At 33.5% G+C, this 23,222-nt stretch overlaps 1 protein-coding gene across 5 annotated transcripts in view; it reads left to right on the plus strand.

The window, feature by feature from the left end:
- Window positions 1–20,299, plus strand: part of LOC132930235 (pituitary homeobox homolog Ptx1-like) — a 39,292-nt gene extending 18,993 nt beyond the window's left edge. For all 5 annotated transcript variants that reach the window (XM_060995997.1, XM_060995989.1, XM_060996021.1 and 2 more), the window contains exons 3-6: window positions 5,358–5,468; window positions 5,690–5,946; window positions 18,260–18,448; window positions 19,844–20,299. In XM_060995997.1, the coding sequence (XP_060851980.1) occupies window positions 5,358–5,468; window positions 5,690–5,946; window positions 18,260–18,448; window positions 19,844–20,299 (1,013 nt within the window). The remainder of the gene's footprint in view (window positions 1–5,357; window positions 5,469–5,689; window positions 5,947–18,259; window positions 18,449–19,843) is intronic.
- The last annotated feature ends 2,923 nt before the right edge of the window (window positions 20,300–23,222 follow it).

A 23,222-nucleotide genomic window follows, 5' to 3' on the forward strand; every position in this document is an offset into this window, starting at 1 on the left:
TCAGATAGCTGTCTTCGATCTTTGTATATTGTTCGATCCATTCTTCAATATTGGGTTAGCACCCTTACTCGGTTAAGAACTAAAGGCCAAAATTACATCTTGAACGTGTTCAGCATACATTTTTGTCTCAGATACGCTATTTTTAGAACTAATAATTTCTATTATTCATTTTTTCGTCCGAATTAAGATAATTAAATATCATACACTGTTTAGTTTTCTTATAGTCTATGGCCTATGCATTACTTAAATTATATTATATTCATATGTAAATATACATATTTATATCTTAATTGTTAATAGCTATAATTGCTTTATTATAATAAATACAAACAAACATAATATCTTCGATTTAACCTAATTTACATCATTCGACGAATGCGATTATGACGATCGACCACAAACCGGATGTGACCTAGTGGGGGCGTGAGAACTCTATCGGTGTGTCCGACGGAATCGTCGTCCGCAGACGTCTCGGTTACAAAATTTAATTGAACAATATAATAATATGTACATAATACGTATTAAGAGTAGATTGACCGCAACGTCACCGCTGCACCCCCTCACGGCAGCTGGTGCGCGTGCACACGCGCATTATAGTATTATATATATATATGCATTATACACACACACTCACGCGAAAATACGGTATTATATATATAATACGTCATACGCTCTACTGCTACTACAACTTGTATTATTATTATTATTGTCCGTTGGTGGTGGTATATCAATTCCGCCAGCGCACGACCCGTATTATAGTTGCAACAGTCTGCCGGAAAACCGATCGGTTATCGAGCCACGTCCCTCTAATATATATATTTACATTTAAACGAGATTTCCGCCGCCGCCGCCGGTCCAACTCGATGTAATTATTATTATTATTGCTGGAGTAGGCGTCCCTTTCGGCGGGTCCCTTTTGCGGTAATACATCGTATATTATTATATATACGACTGCTTTGTTGCCCGTCAATATCCGGTGGCCTGTGCGTGAAACGAATTCGACCGACGGACGTCCGGTCACTCGTGAAAACACGTCCGATGCGATTTTCCAAAGCATCGGTTTTCACGGTCCGAAACCTCGCGCGCGTGCGCCTTATAATAATAATTATAACGTAACTCGTCGATTTGCCGTGGAGCAGCCGCCGTATATTTATATAATATCACGTCCGTATATATACGGTTTAATGTCGTGTTCCGCTCGAAACGATCGGCCCACTCGGTTTTCAGGACAAACGTATTATTATTACGATACTAATTCGCTCGTCCCTCGCCGGTAGATCGATTTCAAAATTATATATAAAACCTAATTCGTTCTTTTGGAAGATGCGTGAAGTAGCCCAAATACACTCAAAAAAGGCGGAACGCCTTCAATTGCACTCGAAAACCCTCCCCCACGATAAATTGTATTTTTCTATATCTATGTATAATAGTACTATGTAAGTATAATAATAGGGTCCAGTGGTATTTGTAGGTATTTTAGAATTTATGATCGTTACATGTGCATAAAGTTTCGTTACAGCGATATGTTTCTTAAATTTATCTTAAATACATATAAGTACAAATCACGCACATATCTGATGACATCTATCTTCGTTATCTTTTTCAAATAAAAAAGTTTTACTAGACCATAGTTGATGTATGTTTCATAATAATAAATAGAGTCCGGATTTAAATGGGCTTTCGACAATTAAAAAATAACCAAAGACTGCCTTTTTAAAGCAATAATGTGTTTTTTGAAATCTTGAATACTTCTTTATGTTTACTAAACTAACAATAATACAAAACCAAAACATTATTTGTTATTTATTTAAATAAGACGCCCCACCTGATAATCGCTGGAGATAGATAAACATGTTATTGCATTCATATAGTCATATATATATAACGATTAACATTTGGTAAGGATGAAAAATATTTAAATAACTATTAAAGCAAATATTATGAAAATACTATGTTCAATTTATACTAAAAACTTATACAATATATAATATTATGTGAAATAAAAATTTTTAAAAAATGACCTGAAATACTAAAAATAGAATAACATCAAAAAATGCAAAATAAAAGTTTTACTTTTGAAGTATCTGTTACATGAAATATTAATAAAATAAAATAATTTATGTATTTTGAAAGCATTGTCCTAGAGCTCCCAAAAAAATAATGTACTTTGCCTTGAAATCCGGGCATGCTAACGAACGCTCATTTTTATTTATTTTAATGTCAGTTATTTTTCATTCCATTTCAATTTACAGAGTACTATGTAATTCCCTCTAAACGACTGAACTGTTTAGTTATTATACTATTATTATTAATGCATATGACACGTGTGTCGATACAAACTATGATTTAGCATAAACGAATACAATTGATATATCGCCACACATAATGCAATGGATTAGACAAAACGAATTGGAAATAAACAAATTAGCAAAATATATTAATACGTGCGATCGTGATGGGTATCGCGTACATAGTTCGTTTGCAGTGATTTTTGATTCCATTATTCAATTGATATTTGATTCTGTATAAATATTTAATACATATTGAATCATCATAAATAAATAAATAACTTAATTTGTTTTTAATACAATGTACACAATATTTTGACTACTAAATATAATAACTAATGCACTACCTACAGATATAGATTTATCATTGATAATAGTATATATCTATATTATCTAGATTAGGAAAAAACTTTGGCGTAATAAACATAATAATTTATTTTTAAATAAGGAAAAATTATATTAATATATTATGCACAAATATAGTACAACTTGTAGAATTCTTTAATACATTTAACGATTTATATTTAAACCTTTAAAGTATTGTCACATAAATTGTAAGTTATAGCCACTGTTACATGTGTTACATGTACGATACACATTATGATAATATACTATTCACGAAACACATGTTTTAGTTTTGGTGAGAATATTTCGTTCTTACACGCATTCTGTAATTGTTAAGACAGATTATACTTTGGCATATGCAGTGTATTAAGTACCTATTGACCGCAGTGATGATATATATAATCGAACATTCTTGTCAGCAGATAAACTTTTTAAAACCTATCGAAATTCTCATGCCCACTCTGCAAGTGTCCAGACAGACCGTTTAAGGTATTATATGACCGTCTATTACAAAAAAAAAAAAACCTTTTCGAAACATTCTGTTTCCGCGTGTTTAAGCGTTTGGACCGTTTTGGGAGGGGGTGGATATAGGTAGGTATATTAGGTGTATAGTGTATAGTTCTCACCGATAAGACCTCGCACATTGATGTCTTCAACATGATTTATGAGATAAGCAAGCGGAAAAAAAAAGAAAAACAAATTGCCACCGAATATCAACCACGTGTCTGTGAACACAGATCGTTGTCTATATATATTTATATATATACACAAGCGTATTTAAGTCGTATACGTTTCGGATGGAGTGATTTGGTCACGTTTTTTTCCCCTTCCCCGCGCTCTGCACCCTCGACCCACAAACCGGTGTATTCCGTAACTTCCTGTAAGCCGATCTCGTGACCCATCAGCCGCCAGTCGTCGGGATTTGTGTCCCTAAGAAACATATATATATGTGTATGTATAAAATATACGCGTGCGCGTCTTCGATAGTAGTATAGAAGTAGTATAGCTATACACACACACACACACACACACATATACTAGTATATATATATATAGCGGTAATAGTACTTACTTGTCGTCGATATATTTTATCGTCGCGGGGGTTGGGCGCGAGAAAAACGAGACGAACACCGCTAATAGTCGGTCGATTATACGTGTTAAAACAGCTGTTTACAACTTGTAAGCCGATAAATCACTCCGACAACGACCGGAGAAACGCAACGTACTACGTATGTGTGAGTTTCTTCCCCTCCATCAACCCATGTCCGATCGTAGTTTGTCACAAATCATATCGTGCACTTTGGTGGCGCGCGTTGAGCATATCACATATAAATATATAATATATATATATATATGCGTGTAGCGTGTATGTATGAGCGTGTGTGAGAGAGAATTGAGAGTCGGAAGAGCGAGAGAGAGAGTGAGAGAGAGGAAACGATTCGAAGATGTAATTTACACGGATACGAAAATAGCCGCGGTCGTTATTTGGCGAACCTAGTGGATTTTGGTACGTGACTCTAAGCCGGTTCACCCGGAGACGAGCACATAACTCAAGAGTCTAATAAAGTCTATACATCAGTAATACGCGCGATGAACGAGTGTGTGTGTGTGTGCGTGCTCAATGTGTTATTCACTATACATAATAATATGTTATATGCACATAATTAATGTACCAACTACCGTCTACCGAATATGCATTTCGTTTGATAATTTTACTCGATAAAAATATTGTTAAAAACGAGTGCACAATATATATATATATACTAAATACTTGGTATATACTTTACTCCGCGAGTTCAGACTTAAATATAGGTACAATAACGAAAAATATTTTGTCATCATAATTGTATTGGAATACATCGATACTGATAATGATATCATGATATTGTCGTTAGTGATCGATCACCGATATTTTTATTTAATTATAATATCTATGAAATTACTATACGCAGTTCTGATTTTTATTGATTTTGTTTGAGATGATACATCGTGTAGTACAGTATACATGTGTTACAGTGTAATTATGTTAATTCGTTTTCTATAAGATCTGTTTTATTAGGCTTAGTATACATGTGCTACATTGACTATTTTTTTTGTTTAAGTATTATAAACTATGACGCGTGCAAAAACGAGTAAAACTTCTGTGTTTAAAAAATGTAAATACAATTTAAGGCGTTTGTTATTTGATAAAATAAAAATCAACTATACCTACGTACATGCAGTAGGTATATATTATTATTTTTATATTTCTCACCTATATATTATTACGAAATATCACAGTTCAACATTACTAAACTGTATATTCAGTAAGCTGCCATGTTTAATTTAATTGTGTTGTTAAAACGCATACCTGCTGCTTGTAAAATATTACTATTGATAAACATGTCATCCTTTGACATCTTTTTTTTATTTTTTATGAATGATGTTTGATGTCTATTAGATTAGAGTACGTTGAAGTGGGCCAACAAATAAATATACGAGAAATATTATCGTATGTGCGTGTTGGTAGTGTTTCTTGTATTATCAATAAATTGAGTGCAAAGAAACGCAAACAAATACTTCAACCGTTATTATATACTGCAGGGAACATGTATATTGTATATATATATAAACTACTGATTGTGTAATCGATGTAGCTGACTGCGTTTGAAAAACTACGTCTATTTAACTTGTGTCACATATTAAATAACTGTTATTAGAGTATAATGTAAAATATGATTCCAGTGTGGGCAGAAACGGGAGACTTCCGTGATAACAATCATCATGGCCTTTCTACGGATCATACGTCACAGCTTAACTTTGGTTCATCCAGGAGTAGAAATCGTGACAGAAAAGGTGAGTTGTGTACATGGTGTTTTAATAAATTACAGTTGGCTATCGAACCAATAAACTAAAACGGATTTCAAACATGATTTTGTACACTAAGTATAGATTATATTGTTTCGGATGCAAATAAATAAAATAATATAATATATATATACGTACCTAAATACAAACCGTTTCGACAGAGATTTAAAAAATATATGAAATATATTAAAATAAAAATTTGCTTACAGGGCGGGTGGACACGATCGGTGCTACCGGTATAAAAACCGAGGGTATAGACACGGGAGTTGGCGTGGTCACCGACGACGGCAAAGACGCAAACATTAAAAATAACAAAAACACGAAAAGACAGAGGAGACAGAGGACGCATTTCACTTCGCAACAGCTCCAGGAACTAGAGGCCACCTTCACCAGGAACCGGTACCCGGACATGAGCACCAGGGAAGAGATAGCCATGTGGACTAACCTCACCGAGGCCAGAGTCAGGGTGAGTACCTTATCATTGTGTTTATTATATTATTATATATGCCTTGCAACACATTTTTTTTTTCATCATTAGAAATAAATTAGACATCATAAGGTCACTGAGGGTTTTTTTCACTTTCTCTTTAACATCAACGTATAAATGATTATTTTTATCATCATCCGACTGGTTATTGGATTTGCACAGGGCTCAGTGCGTCAACGTTTTCGGATCCCTAACAATCCCGGGGATTGTCCCTTTTCTGGTGGCGGGGAACGAGGGTATGTGGAGAATAAAATGAGTAACCGATTGACAAAAAAAAAAAAAAAAATAAAACCCGCGGACAAAGTCACCCATTTACTGGCGGAAAGCGAGGGGATCGCTACAGGGATAATCCTTTTTGGTTTATATTAATACTGATGTACACTATGCGTTTAAATCTGGCGTGTCCGAACGTTGTCAGTTTTTCAGTCTGCGTTCTGAACCCTGTTTTAGTATTCATGTCCAGAACGCAGAGAAACGTTGGTTTTATATACAAGGGCCAATATAGGGCGGTTTTGTGTTTTACCCTAAATCACGAGTCATTTTAGTATTTTATTTCATTTATTTCGAATAGTAATAGTATATTATGTATACGATTTACTATTTATTTATTTAAAAATTAATTCCAATTATTCAATCTTTTAAACAATATTATTTATATTGATAAAAAATAAAACGATTTTCCAACTCATACAGTACTAATATCAAAAATGTTTTTATAATAACAGTTTTACAAATTGTATGTATCAATATTTCTTGTATATTCAGTTGAAAAATATGTTTTTAATGTAATTATAATATTTACAATAATTGTTACTCGATATTTACTTAAAAATAAATAGTTTAAATGACGAATACTGATAATTGAATATCTGCAATAGCTAAACAAAATAACATATTATTTTAATTTTAATTATATATATAAATTTGATTTACACATTATTTTTTTGTAAATAACTTATAAATATTATGTTATACAAACAGTTGTTGATGGTACTGCCAGTTAAATTCGTTACATGTGTTAGTGTAATTTCACATTGTTTTTCTCTTCTTATGTAGTCAATCACTTTAGAAATTGAATGACTATTGTCATAACAATGTATCACATATATATAATGTTGATTTGTACATTTAGATAATTATAATAATTGATCGTTTCAAGCACTAATAATTATAATGCCCGAACCGTTGATATATGCGATATATGGTTTATTGAACCGTGATCAGGATTTACTGATATTATATAAAACACACATACTGACTGAAATTAATCTTTAAATGCACTCGCGGTCACTGTGATAACGATGATATTATTGGCATTTTACACGGGACTTAGGTTTGAATTTGTGTTCGCCACTATAGGTTTATCCTAGATTACCGGATGTAATTAGTCGGCAAAATATACCGTCGATAGTCATTATTTGCACACCGTGGAAATGGACACCGGCGAGGTATTATATACATTATGTATTATACGGCGTATATGGCCGTCCAATTATAAATGTTATAATATACACGTATTTACAATGAAAATCCCAGCTTGACGAGAGAGGATGATGAAAATGTCTGTGACTTTGTGCGTGTGTTTTTAGGTTTTACAACCCTGGCAGTCCCCCCGTTTCATCCTCCCCTCGTTGCCGATAAAAGCGACCAACCGAGCCAGACGTACAATATAGCAATTCAGAATTTATCGATATATATGAAAAATTAGGAATTAAAATACCTGCCGTTGTTGTACACACATGCACACACCAAAAAGTATACGTATATATATATATTATAGGTAAAGCTCGCGCGCGTTATCCCTCTGACGTTAGTGGTGGACGACCGGGGGGTTGACAATCCGGATTTTTGTCCGCCATTTTGTGTTCCCGGTTGATATACGGTCACCGGGTTGGACTTCAACAGAGATTATTGTTTTTATATGACCCGTATTTATGTATAAGCCCATCGAGCGGGACGCATAAATATGGCTTTTTAACACGTTTAACGAGTGCCGCCGCCGCTGAGTTTGGGTAATTAAATTTTATTTCCCCGAACCGCATTGACGTAAGCTTTCTCGCACATTGCGTACATCATCTGTACGATCGGTAGTTTTTCGAGACCAGTGTTCCACGTTTTTGGGGAGCTTATTGTAATTATTTCTAATAGACATTATATAATTATATATAGACTCGTGCACGGGGTGTCTATTATTATATGTTTACGATATAATATAATATTTTATACATCTATACATATCTAATATGATTTATGATCTCGTAAATGCCTGAAACCTGAATATAAATAATAAACACATCTTCGCTTTCTTTATAAAGGAATTAGCAGAAGAGATTTATAAAATAGGTATCCGTAGCTTTAGCGAGCTATTTAGGTGTTTCAATTACCTAGTTGATCGCATTTCATCCAAGGTCTAAGATTATATTCGAAAGTAGGTACTCTAGACATGCACCTATACGATGATCCAATTAATATGAATACATGTAAAACTATAAGTCAGCTATCGTCTGAAGAGTGTGGGTGCGTTGATTGGGTTTATTATAAGCTTTGTAAAACATCAATATTTAGGTATTATGACTTTGAAGTTGTTCTTCTGTAGTATTTTTAATGTTGTAGTAGTAATTATGAATTAAAAGAAAAAGATTAATTTCTAAGATTTTAATAATAATAAATACATTAATAGTTTGGTAGTTGTTAAAATGTTTTTACATAAAAAATAAACAATTTAATAATGCAGCATCATTTATTGCTTCTAAACAGTTAAAACATAATAAAACGTTTATTACACATATATATAGTATACACTGTAATAAACCTATACTTATCTTATATTTTAAATTATACATATAGTAGATAATATAAACAATGTACCTATATGGAAATCATGTCTTATAAATTTCTCATTTTTTTAAGTATTAACCTGAATCTTGAAGTTGCAATATTAAATGATAATACAACAACTAAAAATATTTAAATTAAATATTTATTAAAAACACAAATTCCGTGTATAATGTATATTTGTTCGTTTAGTTCTTAAATATTTTTTTTTATTTATAACACCAAAGGTTTAGTATACTAAAAAATGGAAAAGAATAACCAAACTATTTAGTCGCATGCATTTGTAACTCTTTCGTATGTGTAACAAACACAAATATTGGTCGTTTTTTGACCGCGTTCTTTACAAAAAAAAAAAGAGAGAACCAAAAATACTACTCAATAAATACTCTAATCAGTCGGTCGTTTTCAACAAAAAAGTCAACACGCCGACGACACGTAATCGTTTGTTGTTATCTGTTAAATAAGAGGGCAGATATGATGACAAATAATGAAGAGAAAAAAAACGTGTTCTAGTGTCGTGTTTTACAACTTGGTAAATACTAACTCGGGTATACCACTCGTCGTTTTCTATCTACAAACACACACCAGTTTCATGTACTTATCTTGTTTATACTGGTACTTGATAAAGTTATAAAATTGTTTGTAAATTTAATCATAAAAAATGTATGTATATTAGGCAATATTGTTAAAAATGCGCGTGATTCTATATTTTAAATTATGATTCATTGTAATTTAGTCCAAGAGTGAGAAGAAAAAAATAACAAAAACACAAAATACGAGCGAGGGAAGAGAATTTCCGAGTGGTTTAGTTAAATAAAAAATGAATAAAAACGTTTGTGGGAAAAGAGAAGATTTATGTGATAGAAAGAACAGGCCACCTTCACTTGACGTGATTTATAACCGAAAACGCCATTTTGAAAAGCAAAACCGTCCATTTCAGATGGAAATTAAAAATATATAAATAAAAGCAAACCTCTTAGATTCACGAATTCTTCGAGTATTCACAAACAACACTATAAATAAGTTCTTAGAAGAACGTCCAAAAGCTAAATACGATAAAGATATTCTGACATTTTTAATTTATATTTTATTTTGTCGATAAATTTTTTTAATAGAATATTTAATCAATCAACGGTATCGTTTCAGAAATTGTATAAGATGTAAAACTAATTTTGTATTTACTAACATTACTTAAGTATTGTTACGAAAATACTTTTAAAATTGCATTGAAGACTGGTGGTAAATCATGACTAACGTAAAAAGTAATACTATTTCAATATCGAAAAATATGCAAATTTTAAATTAATATAATAAATACATGGTACAAATAAAATCGTAAAATACCTTCCACTTGATATTTGCGCTCAAAATGTGATAAATATTTTATAAAACATTTCTTGACAAAAATCCATTTTTAAAGTTTATAAAATTATAATATATTTTAAACCTTTTTGAAAATAAGTATATTATCCTATGACGTGATATTAAATATTAATAATATATCATGCATTCATTACACGCGTAGATTAATATTTAAAATTATACAAAACATAGGTACCTATTTATAAATATAGAACAATAGTATTTATATAGGTACCTATACTATACACGCTTAGTATATAATACTATACTTACAAATCTAAACATATGTTAAATAATCACAATTGATATATTATTATACTCATATGTAGAACATTGTGTATATACGTTTAGTTGCCTTTGATCATAATCCATCATCGCGTAATATAATACAGCTTGGCGTAAATGAGAGTTACGCCCAATAATATACGTATATATAATATTAATAAATTAGCCTTATTGTTGACGTTATCAATTGAAATCATCGTGTACACAGTTTTCGATAAAATATATTTGTATAACGTAATTTTATCCTCCGGGGAAAATAGACCAAAACGAAAACCTATATAATAGGGCCCACGCCGGAAAGACACTTGAGATGCGACGAAAGGGACACAGTGGACAGAGGGGAATCCGCGGCGGTATGTGCAGTAATCAAAGCACACACGGGATTACCACACGGACAGGGAGCTCGCGGATTAGAATAGCTGCGAAGGTCGCGTGGCCTAGGGGTTCGACTGCAAGTTTTGGTTTTGACGAATGACTTCGCTTATGGTCGCGGACAAGTTCAATTAAGTCGGATTCAGTTCTCTCTCCCCTATCTCTTTGAATCTCTCTCTCTCTCTCTTTCCTCCACGGGGGTGCCGATTTTATTGGTATTCACGGAAGCACTGCCACCCCCTTCTCTACATATTGACCCCCCGCCATCCTGGTAGGATCATATGCTTAAGTTCCCGAAACACAATAAAACACGGGGACAAACCCCCTGTATATATTATATTCTATACTGCAGTAACCGTTGTTTTATTGCGCCCAGAAATCCACGTTATATTATTAAATCGATTTCGCCACCCTGCGATTTCCAAAGACCGAACCCCGATCGTCTCTTCAGTTATCAAAACATTATTACTATTCCCTTTACAGTAGAAAGAAAACCAAGTAAAAACAAACAAACGTTTTTATTTTTAAAGTCATCGTGAATAACTTTTGCTAATCTTGGGATAAGTAATTGTAATTGTTTTGAATAATATAATTTCAGTATGCAGACATGTTATTATATTTATATTTTATATATTGTATATTTACGAGTACCTCCACGTCCTCTGTCTATTATAGTTTGTTTGCTGTGAATAGAGTAGGTACTATAACTATATACACACTGATGTTTTTTTTTCTAATTTTTCATATAATTTATTTGAATAAGTAGAAGTTATCTTTTCATTTTGAAGCTTCTTCGACTTTTTATTTATCATAAATAATAATATAGTAGTAATACATTTTCAAATTGTCAATTTAAATTCAGTTAGTTGCCGATAATAAAATATATAAACTAAAATTAAGGTTTAATATTATAATAATGCTGTATTTATAAGATTCTCGGAGAAGTAGAGTGTTATTTTCTAAATTTAAAATATCAAACGAAACTCAATATTATTTATGAATTTTCAATTTCTTTTTTTAATCCAGAATTTAAAAAAAGTATATCCTCAAGTTACTAAAATAAACCCAAAATAAATTATCGATACGAATCTATAGCGAGAAAATGTTTTTTTAGCATTTCAATCACCTTTAGACGTATTTTAAAATATATAATACATTTTTAAGCATATTATATAAATATAATATTATTATACAAAAAAATTAATTTATGATTTTATACCACCTTTAATATTACAAATGACACTCAAACTTACTTCTATGTCTATACAACTGTTTTACTATTTGACTGATAGAAATAATGATGTATGTCTACTAGTATATTTTTTTAAATTTAATTCTTGCAAAATAAATCCGTAGTGGCTATCATTAAATAGTCGTATTAAATAAAGTCGGTAAAAGATCTATCTGTATTAAACTTAAGTAGGCACCTATATCATGCCTGTTATATTATTCTGTAACGCAGTAAAGAGTGGATTTCGAACTGAATGAATGACTGATCAGAGTTGACATGCCAGATAGACGTAGACGGAATACTATATTATATATACTTATATACTCCTGCTTAAAATCTTAAAATAGGTGTTATAAATCAAAAAAAGCAACTTATTCAATTACTGTTATTATTGTAGATTATTATACGTTTAGGTATATTATATGGGTATTGTGTTGTTTGAATAAGTTGTACATATATAATATATATGCAATTTGAGTGTATTATAAAATATAAATCGATTTTTTCCAAGGCAGTTTTCATATTTTTTTGTTTTTTAAACCGTTTAAATAAATCTACGTCTTGAGTCCTGAAATTGCCATTTTTAAGACAATAATAATAACAACTTAAAATGACACTGTGGATATAATGATATTATATTATTATATTATACGGTCCGTCGCCCCGGTTTAGTGCGTCGGCGAAAAACGAGCCGCGCACCTCGGTGGACGCGCGCGCGCTCCACCGCGGATTACTCGGCCGTTGTTAATCGATCAGCACTCGGCGGCACTGGCTTACACACACACGCACAAACAAACAAACGTATAATGAATACACTATACCCACGAGTGTGCATATGCACGCGAATATACATATTATATTCCATCGTGCAGTATTCCCGTTGGCAAATAATTTAATATACACAGTGATTAGCCCATAGTAAGCTCGCTAATTTATTAAATTATGTTTAATATATATAAAGATCAAATTAGACACATGTTTGGACTTCTTAAGGGAATCCTACCTAAAGGTTCTGCGATAATACAAACTTTTATTTTCTAAACGAGAACTTCCCATTTTTTCTATAAATTATTTAGTGGATATATTTTTTGATAATTTTGATGAACCTTATTTAAAATTTGTACAAACGGTTTTTCGATTTTAAAAATATTTATACTAAAGATATAGTTTTAAAATTGGTTTTACAAATATCTATATAATATATATCTAGAACCTAATGATGTGATGTTGGATCTAATATTTATTATATATTGGTCTGTTAATCCATTTATGAAAATTATAAATTTTGATAGATTAGTATTACATAATTACTAAAATTATTTTATTACATTGAATATATTATTATCCCTAATTTCTAAACAAATGTAAATAATATAAAACTAGTCATTTGATTTTGATTTTGATACAACCACAGAAAAATTGTTCACGAAATAATTTTCAATAGATAACGGGAGTTCTCATTTGAAAAACATAAGTTCGTATTTTCTTACTCCTTAAGTATCTAACACAAAATATCAAACATTTTAAAATATCGTATATTTAAAAATTCCGAAAATCAGGTTTTAAATGACTAAATTATATATTCAATAATATAAAAAGGGTTTAAGCTTACCGAGTGAATCACTCTGTATATCACGAGGGATGTGCTCCGGCCGTGGTCCCTCTCACCACCACCCCGAGACAGCAAAAGAATCAATTTATGACCTGACGAGATTTTAAAACGTGTACCGTATGTATGTATATATATTATATTATAATATGTGCATATATTTTATACCAACCACCGATCCGCCGAACGTTATTACAATCGTTTTTCCGATATTTTATTTCCCATATAATACTATATATTCCGCGTCCCTCACCCTCCATATACTATTATTATTATATATGTACACGTGCCGGCATTTATGTGTACACACGCGCGTTACATTGTTATTTATATATTTATTGTGTGTATATTATTATTTATATTCCGCGCGCGCATTAATACGCTAAATCCGTTTAAATTAACGCATTATACCCGCCGCGCCGTTCGTACATTACGATAAATACCGTTTGATATTACTATTCCTCGCGATGTGTTATTGACTCGTGTAATCCGATGTAATGAAAAATTGCCCATATCGACGGGAGGCAAATATACATAATAACAATAATAATGCATCGTCATATTATATTGCCATACGCGATCGTAAATTCTATAAACGAACCGAAAAGTCCGATCGACTGTGGACTGTGTATAATATATTATTATATTATGTATATTATTTTATAATGGTATGGTTACTCGGCGCAGAGGACAGCGCATCTTTAGCTTTATTCAATAATATCATGTATCTATATTTGAGATTCTGAGTGGAGCGAAGAATTTACACCTTACTGATTTTACAACTGTTCGTTTTTTTCGTGTGACATAACATTTAGTGGCAATAAGCTATAGGTAAATATGCTTTAATATTAAGCTTTAAAGATGATTTTTGGTAAAAAAAATTTGGACTGCAGGTATTTTAAGAGGTCGAAGTAAAAATGCATGATAAATTTCTAAATAATCACGAAAAACAAAAGGTGGAAAGTATATAGGTAACCGTTGTTCTGCCGTATATTGTTTGGTTGTTTACCGCGCAATACAATATAATATATTTAGGTATATAGTGTGGGCGTGTGGCTAGTATTTATAGGAAATTCCAGTTTTCTCGTATTGCTCCTTTAAAATATATTTTAATTTTAGTGGTAGGTAACTATTATATAGGTACGTAAAAATGTGATGTGCTAGACTATTAAAAATAAAAATAAAGTTATGGGGGGTCATGGTAGGCAGTAGGCGGATATGTCACCCGAAATCCTCTCGCGATTACGCCACTGATCTATATAACATATGTTTATTTCATATATTTGTTTACATAATATACGTAACTGGGACACGTGAAACGTACATGGAATGTTATTGCTCTACAACTATTTTAAATAATTAAAAATAAATGGTAAATAATATTTTTTTCGTTATGTTATTGCGATCATACATACATATTATATATATATTTGTCACTAAATGTTTTGACGTAAAATAACCACGCGAACTTGTCGCGTTCACAACGATCACTCCGCAATATACACAAAAAATAAAAAAATATTATTCCTAATAATATAATATATCAACCGCACAATATTATATAAAAGGATATTACATAATATTATATATATATACTATATGCGTCGGACCGCACTACGGCAGTATTCACCACTGTGGCGGGCGCGGAATGCACCCGACCCGCGCGACCACACTGCGACCACCCATCATCGCGCCGTCGTCATCTATACATTATTATATATAAATATAAATATATATATGTACACACACACACACACACACACAAACACGCTGTACGCGCGGTCGGAAGTGCGCGGCGGAGAGGTAATAAAGATTAACGAGCTTTCTGATTGATGCTGACAACGCCGGGCGCCCGTCGGAGGCTCGTTATTTACCGTCGTCGGATGCTGTGGCTGCAACATCGCCGCTCTGCGGTCCTATCCTTCCGCGGCGTTGGCTGCGGTATCCGTGAGCGCGTTACGGCCGGCCCATCAGGCCCAAGATTAATGACGTGCCGTCGCCGTCGCCGCGGCGGCGCGCGGTGCAGGAGGCGGAAGTATAACGACGGATCCGCCGCGCCCCGTTTTCCCGCGCCGAGCACACGTTAAAAGATTTCCAAAACCGCGGCGGTATCGCGCGCGTATATATCGCGTACATACGTACAATAACACCGCGATGATGTTACCCGGCGAATACTTATGCCGGGGAATCGGACATTTCGGCACGGCCGTTACGGCGCGAAGATATATCGGCGCTGGAAATTTCGGCGCGGCGTTTTTTTTTTTAAATTAACTATTACTATTAGGAAAAATAATCGTAATAAAATCGTCAATAATGCAATCCTAACGAATATAGCTGTTATCGTGTAACGAAAAAACCGATTATATAGGTAAGATAAAGGTGTAGGTTATATTAACCCATAAAAATTTAAAAAATACAAAATAAATAATATTATATAATTATTTGAATATTACAATAAATTTTAAAAATACATAATAAATGATATAACAATAAAGTTTTATATGTTTAATAATACATGATTATATGGTTAAAAAATATATATTATGATACCTAATGATTTTATAATTATTATCTTACCTTAATAGATATATAGTCGGTTTTTACTTTACACGATAACAGCTATATATTTGGTAGGATTGCATTCTTGACGATTTTATTACGATTATTTTTCATAATAGTAATAGTTAATTTAAAAAAAAAATACGCCGCGCTGAAATTTCCAGCGCGGGTATATCTTCGCGCCGAAACACCCGTGCCGAAATGTCCTAGACCCCTTATGCCTTATGGGGCACGCAGACCGCGCCGCTACGTACCACATTACATATTATAATATAGAGGTTGCCGGCTGCTGCGTCTGGGTAGCACTCAATATGTATCACCAGAACACGAAAAATAATTTTTATATCCTATATTATATATATATTAGGACCGGCGATTACCTAATTAGTGCTTAGTTCGGAATCGGTTCATCAGTATATAATTATACATATTATGTGTTTTGAATAAAAAATTTTTATAATTTTTATTTTCATAACTAAACAGAAATAAGAAATACTATATAGTATAATATAATGATTCGAATTAGGGCGAGTTCGATGAAACCGAGGGTTTCAAATCAAATTGATTTGGGTCAGGTCGAAGTCACATTCAATTCGTTTGCGCAATGTCCTGCAAGAAAATAATTTCACCGTCGATGGTTATTTTGTACATTACAAATAATCTGCAATTACTGTCCTCACTATATACTTTAAACTATTTCTTCCTTATAGAAAAAATAATGTTTCAAATATTTTTTGATTTTCGGAAAAACTAATAAATATAAATAATTCAGATTTTTGTAAATTAAAAAAAAAAAAATTTTCCGCACTTTCTCGAGGATGAGATTATTTGAATCTGATTTAAGATTAGAAAGTTAAAAATTGTAAGTCATAGGTATATTATATGGTATAGTGCGACGATGATGCGTAAAACTACAATATATAAAGGAGAATTAAATGGAAACTGTAATTAAAGGTAAAAACTAAAAATAGAAATAAACGCTTAAAAAAAGAATGCTTAATTTAATAAATTTATATATTTTATATATAATTATAATGACATGATATACTTTCTATTCCTAGGCATATATTCCGCCCAACGACGCGTTTGTACCTAATTTATTATAATATTATATTATACGTGACGACGACCGTGATGATGTTCATATATTTTCATTTGCACCTGTAGAACTGGCTATAAAATAAGCACATTTTCTTAGTGAAATCTTTTAGCTACTGAGTTTTATTGTGCGCGAAGCCGCGAGGGTATTGCATAATATCTATCAAACGCATCGTATATTATTATTATATCGTTGTACGATAAACTACAGCGCTCGAGTGCATGATTATCGCGCGTATCGTGTACATGGGAATAACGATTCCGACATAAAATGTGTATATACAAGTGTTATAAACACGGTAGAATAAATCAAAGACATTATTAGTCGAGCGCGTAGTGTTTTTATTGTAATTCATTTTATCCCTTAACCCCGTCTGAGATGGAAACCGTATGGTAGACAGATAAAAATAATAAACGCGCGTCAGTTAATGACTATATATTATATTATAAACATAATAAGGCCCGCCTACAAATTTTTTATAGCAGCCACACTGCGGGGACTGAACCGGGTTTCGATTTGTCAAAATATACTAAATTAAAGTTTTGGTTAGGTGTTTTCGACTAGAATTTTATTATACTTGGAATAAAATTACGTAAATGAATATATATCACTTAAATATCGTTGATGTATATAATATTCCCTTTTCTATATTCAAAGTTCAACTATTGCAATTTCTATAAGTACATTATATTTTATGCTGGTCGACAGTCGTGTGTAAAAAAAGTAAAATACTTATACACATATACTCTTTTTGATGTACAATTAGATATTTATATTGGGAAGTCGTCAACATTTTTGAAAATTAAAATAACTTGAAAAAAGCACTGTCTTAAAATTTACTGACTCCCATATTATTATATTGCTTATTAAAAAAAAATAATTAAATTACATAATTGCTACTATATAACTCATTAAAAAAATTGTTTGTTATTGTACACAGGTATGGTTCAAAAACCGGAGAGCAAAATGGCGGAAACGCGAAAGGAACGCGATGAACGCTGCCGCGGCTGCAGCCGTGGACTTTAAAAACGGGTTTGGAACGCAATTTAACGGCCTCATGCAACCATTTACTGACACCGACTCGCTGTACAGTACAGCTTACACGTCATACAACAATTGGGCGACTAAGGTGAGATTTTATATAAATATATAAAACATTATACAGAATATAAATTTAATTAAATTATCATACAGTAGGTAATCTGAGTATAAAATAAATGGACATCAGTATGCGTGACAATCGCTTCTGTGTTTACCTCTTATATTTTATGTATAACATTTTTATTTCGTAAGTACCTACCGAATTGTAAGTATTTATTTTCTGCAAGTTGCATATAATATCATCAAATTCCTATTTCGGCGCATAACTTTAGCCAAGTTTTAAAATGTATTTTTCCTTCTCGTTTTAACATAATACTTACGGATAATACTTCCCATGAATATCGCATGATTAAATATACATTTGGTATGATTAGATGAAAAATATTTCATTTTCGTTAAAGCAATTTTATTAAAATCAAAATAAATAATAAAAAGTAATCCACAATACATTTTAGATTATTGGCTAACCTAACCTAACCTATTGGTAATGTAAAAAAAGAAAAAGTATAATTTATTTTTAAAATCGTCTTGTCTTATGGTTTCGAATACTTACATGTAATATATGCCGATATCGAAACCTATTACGTATCATCGATACACGTTTCCTAGTTTTCCTACAGTCATGTCAAATACCAAATAATCGTAAATAAAAACTGGTCTAAACGCGCATTACACTCGTGTTCCTAAATGTAAATCGCTCTGCAGACCTCAATAATTATTTTTAATTATCCGTTAGTGCCTACTTTTAGATTATTGGATAACGAATAAAAAAAAAATGATATTGTACACAGTTTTTGACTTAAATTTATATTACCGAAAAATAAATTATATCATCTCTATGTTTTCTTTGTGAAGTGCGTATTGGAGCGAGCCTGAGAAAATAAAGATTTATTTTTCGTGTGTCTGTGTATAATGGGGATTTGGTCGCAATGTAATTGGCTGTAACGTTTTCCTTGCACGTGTCGGCATGTTTTAGGGGACGGTTCGTTGGTGATGGGGAAAGAGAGGGCTGGATTCGTGTTTCCCAATTCTGATTCGAGTGATTATTATTATTTCGCTTCTTGTTTTTTAAACTAAGAGGACATTTTCATATCATAATAGAAGGTTTTATACTTCTTAATTTGTTTGAAAGTGGTAGGTAATTTATTTAGATTTTTCCGCCACGATGGCAAGTCTTCCTCTGTTTTATTTTCGTTATAGCTCATTGAGCGTGTCCCTTTGAGCTTGTGTTCAGGTCTATTTTTATGGAATTTCTAGACGAATACCTTCATCGTTTGATGGTTGTGTTTACGTACACACATTATAAGTATATGTTATAATAACTGTCATAACATTTGTGGGTATCTATACACGAGTATACCTACTAAAAATAATATATGATATTACCTACCAATATGCAATAATATGTGGATTTACCGCGCAGGTGCCGAGCCCGCTGGGATCGAAGACGTTCCCGTGGTCGGTGAACCCACTGGGCACCGTGAACCATCACCACCACCAGGCGCCGGTCAACTGTTTCAACGCGGCCACTTCGGCGGCCGGGTCCATGTTGCCGACGCCCGCGCCGCAGAACGGACCACCGTACTGCCCGCCCACCACGCCATACTCGGTGTACCACCACCGGCCGGCCGAGCCGTGCAACGTCATGTCCAGCAGCATCGCCAGTCTCCGGCTCAAGGCCAAGCAACACGCTTCCGGTTTCGGCGGTTATCAGCCCGCGGGTTCGCCGGGTTCGCTGCAGCAGGCGCAGGCCAACGGCGGCAACCGGTCGTCGTCGTCGTCGTCGTGCCAGCAACAGTACGGCGGCGGACAGGGCGCGGGCGGCGGCGGCGGTGGCGGCGGAAATTCCGGCAGCGAAGGCACCCGGACGCCGGTCTGACGTGAAGAGCGGACCGGAGGGAGCGTCCGGTACACGGTTGAAGACCTGTTGGACTTCAAAGAGGAAATGGACGACGGCGACGGCGGAACTTCTGCCGCTGGCGGTGCCGACAGCGGTGACGAAGTCGATGGTGACGGTGACGATGACGACGACGACGACGACGACGACGACGATGACGACGTCGACGAAGAGGTGGACACGGGCGTTGACAACCTAACCGGAGATCAACTTCACCACCACCACCACCATCATCATCACCAGCAGCAGCAACAGCAGCAGCAGCAACAGCAACCGCACCACCACCACCATCACCAGCAGCAGCAGCAGCAGCACCAACAACAACCGCAGCAACAGCAGCAGCTGCAGATGGACGGCGGTGGTCGGACCGTCAAGCCACACGCCGAATTGACGCAAATGCACGCGGCCACCGTGGCCATGCTTTAAGTCCGCGTACGTCTTCGTCGTCGTCATCTTCGTCGTTTTGTATGTATTTTGTATTGTGTATTATATTAGCGTAAAATATATAGGTATAAAGGGTGTGTCACGACCGTTTTCCCGCGTGATCAACACCTCCCCCCAAAAAAACCGAAAATCCCTTCGCCCTGTACAGTATTTAAGTGTAAATAATTTACGTGTCTTGTACATATATTATATCGTGTGAGTTGTGTATAACGCCGTCGTCACCTCTTACCCTCCCTTCCCGCGCCCTCTAAACGCCTCTTGTCCCTTTCGCTCCGTCAAATAGAAACGATTAATGCGTATATTATAATATTATATTAGGTATACTTATACGTGTTGGGCTATCGGAAAATCGAAACATCCTCTTCGACATTTGGACGTAAAACATCAAATTTTACAATTTTTTTTCTTTTTATGCAACACTATTTAATATACTCTTGCGGAGCCAAGTCCCATCGTTTCGAAAACTCGTGACCGTATATACCGTATTAGGTATCCCAATTTTGTTTGTCGCGCCCATCACATTAATTGTCGTTCGACTTTTAGCCGACCCATCGCCATATTCGTACAGAGTGGGTCGCCGCCCACGTCGTACATTCACAAAACGCGTATCGCGGGAAAACGGCTTACATTATATACATCTGTTCGCTCGACTTCCCGATGCAAAAGCTCCGCAGCTCCCAAATCTCCCCGAGTTGCAATGTGTATAATATTATATATTAATTTATCCCGCGCCTCGACTTATCGTGTAACTAAATGAACTTATATATATTATGTAAGTCTATCATATTATTATTATGTATAAATATATATATATGTATCCGTCGGGCATATTATTATTATTTGTTTCGTGTACGAACGGTACATTATGCGAATTCTGTACAGCGTGTATACGATATACCCACATTATGTATTTGAATATAGTTTTCGACTATATATTATTATATTTAACGAATATTATTACGGCAATAATGGAACCATTCGTCTAGTCCAATATATTATGATAAATTACATGTTTTCTTTTTGTAAAATACATACCAACTCGCGCACGTATACGGTATTGGTGGGCTGAGGCGTGTTTGTAATATTCGTGTGCACGCGGCTTCGGTTGCTAAAACGTTGACTCTCTCTCTCTCGGAGCATCAATTGTTTTTCAACGCTACTGGAAAATATTTATTTATTTTGATGTTCGCTAAATCGAGTACCTGTGCGTACGAAGTGACGTTAAATTTATACAAATCTTGACACAATTTTAAAGCTAGATCTCAGAATTATAATTATTTCATAAGACCGTCGGGATAATCCATGAGTTAGATACTTCTAGTATAAATATATAAATTAAAATAGTATAAAAACATAATTTCTTTTGAGAAATCATTCACACGCAACATCGAAAAACAATAATTTATAATAATATATACTACATTATGTAATATTCATATCTACAACAATCGAAAAAAAAATTATCATTTACGCGAAACTCATAGAATTTACTTGAATCTTCGGATCGTTAAAAACCACGACGGTATAATTAATAGCAATATTAATATGTTGGAATAGAAACGTTGTCGATTAATCCGATGTGTATATATGCGGACTATAATGAATAGGTAAATTTGTATAAGTCAGGACCGTTGTGACAATGTATTATTATTTTTAAGGAAATATTGTGTACCTACATGATTTCATTTTCGTTCTTGTGTAATAAATGTATTTCTAAAATTATTTTAAAACCAATAACAATTTTAGGGTCGTTCAATTTATAGTGATATACCTATATTATGTGTACATGTTTTTTTTATTATTATTATTTTAATCAATAACATCGTGTATAGAATAATAATATTTCCACATACGCCCTGTATAACCGTTTTGTGTAACGTGTATTTTATATTTAATATATTAAAAAAAAAAAAATACTACTAAATAATTATTATTACATTATTCGTGTAGTTAGGTGAATTTATAAATTTTTTTTTTCTTTTTGTTCTATGTTTTACTGTAATAATAATGAGTGTTGAAGAAATACAAACATAATAATTTTTGTTTTTTTAAAACGGAACACGCATTCGACTATTTTCATCGGCTGCAGCGTGCACAATGTCGGTGAGTATTTTAATGGGCACGATATAATATATATCATCGCATTAGCTCAACCATGGTGGTGTGGGAAGAAGTGCTGGGTTACGTGTAGGTATTTAGATAATGATTTATAATAGTCCCCTTATCCCTTATTTCTTGCAGTTTTGGGGTGGAGTATTTTTTGTATAAAATTTACGGTTTGTTATTATATTGCTTGTATTAATTTTTCGATGGGACTTCAACGACGCCGCCACCACTCCGCCCAATCTACCGAAACCATAATATTCTAATCCTAGTTTCGTCTACACTCGATGTATTTGATGTAAATCATATGAGTATCTGACATAACGTATTAGGTACCTACGTTGTTATCCAAAATATA

Source organism: Rhopalosiphum padi, chromosome 1 (genome assembly GCF_020882245.1).
Source record: "Rhopalosiphum padi isolate XX-2018 chromosome 1, ASM2088224v1, whole genome shotgun sequence".
Classification (NCBI taxonomy): Eukaryota; Metazoa; Arthropoda; class Insecta; order Hemiptera; family Aphididae; genus Rhopalosiphum; species Rhopalosiphum padi.